At 36.1% G+C, this 9871-nt stretch overlaps 1 protein-coding gene across 1 annotated transcript in view; it reads left to right on the forward strand.

The window, feature by feature from the left end:
- Positions 1 to 7676, forward strand: part of LOC108751469 (protein pinocchio) — a 53798-nt gene extending 46122 nt beyond the window's left edge. The window contains exons 3-6 of the mRNA XM_018491694.1: positions 2455 to 2527; positions 4992 to 5123; positions 6594 to 6723; positions 7048 to 7676. Coding sequence (XP_018347196.1) covers positions 2455 to 2527; positions 4992 to 5123; positions 6594 to 6723; positions 7048 to 7158 — 446 coding nt within the window. The 3' untranslated portion in view covers positions 7159 to 7676. The remainder of the gene's footprint in view (positions 1 to 2454; positions 2528 to 4991; positions 5124 to 6593; positions 6724 to 7047) is intronic.
- The last annotated feature ends 2195 nt before the right edge of the window (positions 7677 to 9871 follow it).

Raw genomic sequence — 9871 nt, forward strand, 5'->3', positions numbered from 1 at the left:
TATCTATTTAAAGTTAAGTTTAATGATTTTGTGGGAGCGGCGAAATATCTGTTCCGATTAATTCTCGAATGGAATAGGATGAGTCCGTTGTGTACACTGCAATTTTCTCTGTAATACTGCGCAGTAGAACGATTTCGTTGAAGTGTCTAAAAATTTAGGTAGATATATAAATTTTAAAATAATTTTATCGGATTATCAGAATAATTATGTTGAAAATTTAAGCACATAATGAACAATGCTGCAAAAAATTTTAACATTCTAACAATTATCAGACGTAAATGTTTTGATGGTTCAATAAAATTATTTTTAGCTTTGTATCTGTATAGTTAAATTTTTAGATACCTCAGCAAAACTGCAGTTTATTCTCTGTGTCGATTAAAAATAGTTTGGCTCGACACGGTTTCTCACATAGACTTTAATTATATATATTTTTATTATTTTTTGTTAATATAATCTTATTTTTTTGTACATGAACCAATGAAAATATAAACGATTGTAAAATAGCAATAGCAGTAAAAAATTTGTTTCCGTAGAAAGAATTTTGCTTCATCATCTTCTTGGTATATACGGTAAAAGCATTTCTGTTGATGCCTTTATTTTGTAATTACAGCGAATGCCGTAAATTAGTAGATTACGATGTTATTTATTTATACTGCATCGAACAAGCTCCTTGTCGCCGTTTATTATCCTCTCGTTAAGGAGTTGCTTAGCAGTTCCACGTGTCAGTTAAAAAATCCTTGACTTTCTCTATCTATCTGTTCAAATGATCACAGAATTGTTAATTTCGTAATAATATAATCCATGATTTTGTAACAACTCTCTCACGGATTTATTCAACTTGATATACTACTTTTGTTGTTATCGAATTTTCAATTTTTTTTATTTATTATACTACGAATTCAGAGAAAAAGAAACCGAAAAATGTGACGAGACATTAAAGCTCTATATATATTAAAGTAGTACAAAGGTCCTCCATTTTTTATTTACTAACCATACTCTATACCAATAATACTAAGCGCTTATTGGATTGAGTCACAAATGGCGATCGAAATAGCCAACAGGAAGGCTGTCGGCACTTTGGCTCAGATCAAAGGAATGCGCTACTTTGGTATATAGAACTTTACGAGACATAAGATATACGCTCGGAATTGTTAGCTGCGTTTAATTTTGTATCGGTTGAAATATAATTTTCTTTCTGGATGTGAGACGCCGATCGCGATGTCACTAAACTAGTAGACAAACTCGAGTCAAACTTTCGCTTCGCAACGACAAAAATCGAAATGGCTTCGTCAATATTGCAAACGCAGACCACGTATGTCGGCCCGTTAATGTACTTTCTCGTAGAAAGCAAAAGCGTTTCGTGCCAAGGTGAGATCACGATGAAATCCGTTCTCGTGATGCCCTTCGCTCGTTATGTACGATCCTAGGTTCTTGTATAACTCTAATAAATCACTAACCTTAAGCACGTTAAATCTGTAATACATGAGTATTACACAGATAATCTCTATAAACAATCACGGAATTGTCTGACGTTCGAAATTGAAAATTTATTACACTGGATTAAATTTCAGAGGCAGCGGTATGGAAAATTTTTCATTTCTCCACGCGGTCGTTTAGGAGAATGGACGGAAATGACTCCGCGATATTGCAATAAACTTTTATGTACTCTGAAGCCGTACTCTTAAGTACTTTAATTAGGCATTTCGAAATACAGTGAAAGTGTACACGCCGAATAATAATTATTAACCTTGGCCTTTTTGTGCTGATTTTATTGAAATTTCTATGACGCGATTTACTGCAGCGTAATTTTTTTATATATTTATCTGTAATCGTGTCTGATCATATCATATCCGCCACGTGCGTCAATATTCTAAGATCCCTTGTCGATATTATCGGATTCCGGGGATTTCCTGCGGGTCATTTGTTTGTCGATATTTTTATTTATATACATATAAAGCAATGGAAAATCTTGGAAATTATTTCCGAGAGAGAGAGAGAGAGAGAGAGAGAGAGAGAGAAAAAGAGCCTTATTATGTTTACACTAAATTATTTATTTATATTTAAACGAAATTTATTCGTCTCTATGGAAATTAGTTTCATTACTTTTTCTGTCATATGTGTGTATAATATATTTGAACCCATTGAAATGGATTTTTTTTCTTCTTATGTACAAACCGAGTTTTCAACTAAAAGTCTGTTAAAATTTCGCATAAAGCGGAGCGAAGTATTTTTTATTTATTCATACGTACGTTTTGAAAAGAGTTTATAGTTTGGCCAAAAAATTTAGGTTGCTAAGATTCTCTTTTTTAACTCACAATTATAAAGATATTGATATGTTAATCTTTTCAACTCGAAAAGGACTGTCTGCCGTTTTTTTTTTTTTTTTTAAGAAACATTAATACCGTTCCCAACTTTAACAGAGATTGTAAATATTTTTCTCATTTCATGTTTCAGTATCCACTTACCAGTGTAACATGTCGGTTACTTCCGTACAATCAGCTACCACTGAAAGCCTTTCCCGTCACGGGTGAGTAAAATCATCGTCGAATAACTAATCTTTTTTTCGCGGACATCAGATTGTATCGCAGCGGACAAACCGCAACTCATAAATATCCGACGTGTCTCGCACGAATGGGATTTTTTTTTTTTTTTTTGCCACGGAATGCATCGACATTAAGCAGATTTTCCAGCGAGAAACTATCGCGAGGGGGAGAGGGAGGGGGAGGGGGGGTACTAATATGAATTTCACATCGCCTAATTGAAATATTCCGACCTTCGCGCTTAACTTTTACAGTACAAAGTATCACCTTCGATTTCTGTATGAGGAGAAAAACGGAGCATATACGGCGTTTCATGCTAAATAGAATGACGGAGTGGAGGCTCATTATCCTGTAAAATTTGCGCATGTATAGAAATATGTATGAAAATGTCGCTTAATAAGAGGCAAATGATAAATATTCCGTTTTCAGGAACTTAAAAGTTTCGACCATTGTAATAACCAATTTCGGTCATTAATTTCGTCGCAACCAATTTAACGCTAGAGGGGTGCAATTTTAAATGTGAGGCGCGAACGAAAAGAGGGATGTTTTGAGGTTCGCGTGGCGTTAGCCGGAAACGTGTGCCATAAACTCCACTTCCTACGCAACGCGTTGCGAACGCCGGAAACGTCAATCGGGGGACGTTGAAGGTGATCCGACACCACTATACGGCCGTCAAATTGAAATCGTTGCTCATCCGTTGAGAATTGAAAAAGCATTGCGATTAATTGGGACCGAATTAAACGAAAAAAAAAAAATATATATATATATAACCGAACGCTGGCGTTATTCAATTATTTCGTAATCTCTCGTGTTCCATCGAAAAATTTCAAACTTTTGTGCATGCAAAATCATAACAAATTGCCGGCCAATTAAATCAAATTGCACAGTCGTTTTAACCGCAAATTGAAATCCCCTCGGGGATAATTACTATATTCTACAATTATCCCTACGCCTTCCATAATTATCGCTACGTCGCGACGGACAAATTGTAAATCTCAATAATTTTCGTCCTAGAACATATTGATACACTTACGATACTTTTATTTAAAAAATACGCGTATGAGAGAGGACCTTTTTATTTGTGCTATTTAATTAAAGAGTTGTATAATCGGCAGAGGAATGACGCAGAAGCGTTTGCAATTCCCCGCAATAATCTTTTCCTTTTGCGATTTACGGTCATTCGGAAAAAAAAAAAAAAAAGAAAGAAAAAACCTCCGTTCCCGGCCTTTGTTCTTCCTGTGTCTACGTTTGCATTGCAAGTGCCGAGCGTACAAAATACACGAACGCGTCGGGCGCATTACGCGTGCGTTCACGTTGCCGTCACGTGAAAGAAGTGATTTTTTTTTTCCTTCCTGATTACCATATGTGCACGTTCATTCGAGTTAATCGCAGCCCGGTCGTACCGCGCTCTTTCTTCGACCGCCAGGTTCAAGGCGGTTTACTCGCGATTCCCTCGCCCCGATAAATCGTACCTCCGGGAATCACGGAGCGTGCCTTCACGGATATTTAAATTTGTTGGAAGGAGCTCTTGCGCGGACTCTTGCCTTCCACGTCCCTCTTTTCGACGGGCACAGAGAGAGTCCCCAAGAAAGATTAAAGTCGGCATTACGTAACGAAAAATAAGTACTTTACATTTGTATAAAAAAATATCGAATAATTAACGTTAAAAGCTTCTTTATCGGATTGAACAGAGACTGAAAAGCACAAGTAGAACAATAACGTCTCAATTGTGAAACAATCGCAATCGGACTTGATTTTCCTCACGTTGCCGCATGCAATGGAAACATGCATTTGAAATCGGAGTCGACAAATAGTCATTAGAAAGAAAAAAAAAGAGAAACATTAACAAATTTCTTTTATAGATTCAGGTGGAATAGAGATTATTTTATGAATCTAGTATAATAGATAAAACTAGAAGAGATTTACGTGGAAATAAGAGTGACAGTCTTTAGCGTGCAACGTAAAATCGTGTGATCGTAAAAATGGAGCGACTTTCCAAGTTTCAAATTTTTATTGTAAAAAATAGACAGTATGCATGTCCAAAATCGGAACAAAGTCTTCAAGTGTCTTCAATGGTGTCCACAGTGAAATTTTTAAGCGTAAAACTTAACCTTTAGACCCTAAGCCGTAGATTAATCGATTACAATTGAATAGAAGAATACTTGACTATGATTAGTCAATTTCCTACGGCTTAGAGTTTAAAGGTTAAATTTTACGCCTTAAAATCTCATTGTAGACGCCGCTCAACGTTGTTATTTCAGTGAAAGTTCACCTCGATTTTTTCCCAAAGTCATTCCATTTAATTTACAGCAGGTGAAAAGTCCTTTGAAAAATGGAACTTTTGCTTCCGCGAATTTTTTTTACCATCTCACAAGTTGAACATTACTAATAATTCACCAACTTAAAATTGGCAATCGTCTAATCTACGTGGATCTTTATTTCGGTTTACAGAAGCAACATCTCGTTATCCCATCACAGCCTGTGTGGGAGCGTGGACGATGGCCTGCAGGGCTCGCATCCCCAGTACCAGGACACGATCCTCACGATCGAGGAGCTGCGTGCTCAGCTCAACTCCTGCTTTACGTAAGTTGATTTTTGCTCTTTATTCATCGTATGAATCAGCCCCGCGCAGATCCAGCGGACCGTGGGAGTTGATCCGGCGATTACGCAACGTCACAGAATGATATGTCGCCGTCCATACAATGGAATCCGGTACGATCCGGAGCCAGGGCGACTTCAATTCGTCATTTCGCGACGCGTTTAATTCTCCTTTACCAATTCGGGAGAGAAACGTCCCCTCTGAGTGAAGATTATTACGCTCGATTATATGGCTCGCGCGAGAAGCGAGAGACGGGAGACGAGAAATTTCTTTTGGGTATTGAAATTTCGATACGGATTATTAGAACAAAAACGTGAACAAAACAACGCATTATATCCTGCGAACGTCCAGAGTTGGGATTGGGAAATAGTCATTGATACGGAATGCAAGAAACGAGGCTAGTAGGTATGCCCAACGTTATCTGGTGACGGTTGACGCGGTTATTCCGGTAAATCGATGCCCTACATCGAGCGTATGCAAGCACGAAATGTGCAATGTGCGGCATTTTCGTGAAATATTCACATAGCCCATTGTAATTCGATTAATGAAAAATATTCGACGTCCTAGAAAGATATTCTTTCATCCAAGAAAAGAGTCTTATCCTCGAAGTCCACAGCGAAGTCTTTATTCAATAAAATCATTAATACGTCTCTAGTGATTATCTCTAATCTATATATATATATATATATATATATATATATATAGTGCAATTCTCTTTCGTTGTAATTTTGTGTTATGTGGAGTCTACAATAGAAATCGTAGCAGTCGTAGGGTCTTAAGTCTTAGAAAATTGACCAATCACATAGTCGATAATTCTTCTCATATTCGACTATGATTGATTAATTTTCTACGACTTAAGACTACGACTGCTACGATTTCTATTGTAGATCCCCGCTTACCTATATCATTCGTTTGCTATAATTAAAAATATCGAAATAATTAAAATAAAGTTATTTAGAAAACAAGTTTGAATGTTTCGAATCATTAAAATTTTGGAATAAAACGTAATTTATAAAACGTAATTTGATATAATAATTTGTAGAAGAATAAAAAGTATGCTCTTTCTTATACTTATCTTATGTTTAGCTTTTTTTTCTGTAATTAATTAAAAAATTGTCATTTTTTCAATCATGTCTTTCTAGCAAATGAGCGATATATTTATTGATTACCTCAACTGTATAATTTCGCAATATATCAACATAATCATTTTATCAACGAGCAAATCTTGCGTAAAAAAACCGGATGGCGCTGATCGAATTGTTAAACTGCATGACCTTGTTTCCTTGAAAGACCGTCTCAACGGTAGTTTAGCGATGCAAATCGTCGACTTCTTTCGCAAGCGAATCGCGTCGTTGGGTCGCGCGTCTTCCGCATCACACGCCTCCGTTATTAGCATAATTGGGTGTGTATTCGTATCGAAACGATTCATTATCGTCGTCTTGTTCTTTGCATAGATGCGGGGTGTCGTGGAGCGAGGAGCACGTCTCCCTGGACTGCAGCGAGTGCGGTGGCTACTCTCTGCAACGGCCATGCCCGCTTTGTGACGGTCGTTGCCATACCACGTGGAAGCGCGATCTCACCATGGTAAATATCCGCCTTGTGATCCTCCCTTCTCCGAGAAGAATCGATAAATTCACCCGACTTGACATTAACTTCCGCCGATTTCCCTCTCATTAATGTCTCACTTATCTTCATTATCTATTTTCATTTTAATCTTTTATCAACCATTAGACATGAATATTTTTGTTGAGTAATCGACAGACAAGGATCCAAATATTGTAATTTGATTTAATGATAATTTTGGCTTTGGCACAATTTTTAAAATCCCGTATAAATTTCCTTAATTTTGATCAAAATACTAAAAAGCAGATTCATAATTTTACTTATGGTGCTTGTTCTCTTTTACAGTCCCATGCGAGTGGTAAAGCAAGATGGATCGGTGAGTGCGGGCTAAGCTGTGGACCCTCCTTGGAGGAATCATTGGTGCCCGCGTTGGAGAAGCTGCGGGCTACTTCGTGAACGGCGTCAGCCCGAGCACTGTCAACCATGCACAAGACTTAATTCCATCACCATCCATCTAGCATCACCCACCACCATCGCGTGCGAGACTCAAGAAAGAAAGAAAGAGAGGAAGAGAGAGAAAGAGAAATGTGTGAATGTGGACCATGGATGATATGCATTATGTTCCTGAGGGGGACGGCTGACAAGGGAAAAAATGGTCAATTTCAGCCTTGTGGTTTTTTTCCCCAAAGATACAAAGCCGTACCCAACTGGTCCCTCAACATCAAGGACCGCCATCATCGTCATTATCGTCTTTCAGGCGAAAGTACAAAAAAAACTACGCGATCAACGTCCGAATTCTATGAAGAATTTCTACGTTATATTGAACGATTAACTATGTTGCAGCGAACTAAGTTTAAAACATTGCTCTTTCGGAGAACAGATTCTAATTCACTTTCAGAAGATTTTATGCCGATTTATTGTGTCGTAAAATTTATTTCGATTATTTCTCCAGCGATTTTTGATCAGAATTAAAATTAGTTAAGAAACAGAATTTGATCTTTTTTTTTTTGGATGGCTTTTTTGCAAAATTAAAAAATAAATAATTTGTGAAAGAAAAATCTTTCTGTTCAAAAATATGTCGATGTATCCATGAAACAAATTTGATTGTTCTTTGAAATATTTTTTAATCTTACATTCTTTTTTAAATTTAGAATATAGAAATGTATAATCTCGAAAAAAGTGCAAGAAAAGCAGGAACGTATCAAAAGTACACTTTGATAATTTTTCTTCCTCATTCAATCTGAATGATTTTAAAACCTTTTGTCAGTTTGTGTACAAAATTGAAGATATGAAATTTCACACAAAGAAAAAATAAGAGAGTGTAATCTCAGAGTAACACGAACGAAGCTTTGCTTTTAGACTTGATTGGCATAGTTATCTTTTGGAACTAATGTCTTTGTGCAGACAACTAATTTTGGCAGTGATTTTAACTCCGAAATATTTTTATACCATTTGATTTAGCCATCGTAACAATTATTTGTCATTCGCACACTTATAATAAAATTGAATTTTTTTATTTTTTTGAACTTTACGACACATGTACCTGAATCACTTTATTCACCCGGTCACTTTAGAACGCTTTACGACGTAAAGCTATTTTGCAAATTAAAACAGTTAAAAGAGTTTTTTTTATGAAAGTGTGCATTCTAAAGATTTTTATATTGTGTATGTAATAACATTCTTATCGCATCATTAGTTACACATCCAGTTTTAAAGAATTTTTATTTGTAGACTTAAAACGATAAAAAAACGATTAATTTTTTGTAGAAAATTCAATTTCTTACTGTGAATTGCTTATTAGAAATGTTTTCAAATTTTTGTATTGATCGAAATTACGAAACTCGCACCATGTAAAAATATTGTGACTTCGGACAAATTTTAATGACGATAGCTTAATCTTCGGTCGTTCCTATATTATAGCAATGAGAGAGAAGCCCGACCTTCACTTTACTTTTTTACGTAACGAAAGTTACATCTCGGCCTTTCTGTCGCGCGAAAGAGCGCGAGTTTGCATTACGCGAATCCTAGGATAATTATTAGACAACAATTAATCGATCGAGCGATCTGACGGCGAGAAACCCGTCCGGCAGTTTCGTACGAGAGCACGACGTATCGGTGTTTTTTGTAGGTAAATAATTATTCGATATTCTTCGCTTTTAATTGTCACAACTGTATCATCGGCGAAATAACTCCGAGCTTGCGATTGTATACGATAAAAATTTAGTCGAAGATTTGCCTCTTTAGCGAAGATTTTTAGTGTTAACGTGACGTGATTCAATCGTCATAGTCCTAAGGATTAATAGACAGTCGGTATGTTACCAATTCGAGAAAAATGATTAAATTAATTATTTCCACAAATAACAATTAGGAAATTTGATATTCGAAACGTTATTGTATGTCGAAATTGGTACGGCGAGGAGAAAAGGGTATGAAAATACACAGTTGTATTGTCCGTTTACATTGTAACGGAAAATTATACGAATCTCCTTGGGTCTATAAAAGTTTAAAAAGATCGATTGTATTTATAGCGTTTCTCGACAAAGATACGTCTTGCTCGCTTTAAATCGTCCGCTTTCCTGCCGAGCATTTCTGCCAAGTGGTTGGTGGAGTAGCTCGACCCCCAAGTGCATGAGAATGTCTCATGTGATTCAACAATTGCATACTCGACACAAAGAAAATTGCGAGTGCCCAATAAGATTTTATTGTCGAAGAATCAAAATCGAAGTTATACAATTTTATCATGTAATATTGAGTATAAATATTATTCGCATATGCGAATACTTTAAATATCTTATACAGCAAAGTGCAGATTCATTTAAATATATTCATAACTTATATATTAAATGTGATGCTTTTATAACGATTCCATCGTTGTTATTATGGGGCTTGCAGAATTTTCTGTGTCAAGTCAATTTGGAAAGCATTTACGTCGTGCCAATGACTTTTTCGGATTTTTATTATTATTTTATAAGGATCCCGCGTGCCGAAGCCTTTCTTAGCGAGATGTATGAACAAAAGAATATGTTTTCGGATGTTTACTGACTTTTCCCTCGGTAGCTTATATATATTACACATACACACACATGCGCGCGCGCGCGCACACACACACACAAACATATATATATATATATATATATATATATATATATATATATATATATATATATTA

Source organism: Trachymyrmex septentrionalis, unplaced genomic scaffold (genome assembly GCF_001594115.1).
Source record: "Trachymyrmex septentrionalis isolate Tsep2-gDNA-1 unplaced genomic scaffold, Tsep1.0 scaffold44, whole genome shotgun sequence".
NCBI lineage: Eukaryota > Metazoa > Arthropoda > Insecta > Hymenoptera > Formicidae > Trachymyrmex > Trachymyrmex septentrionalis.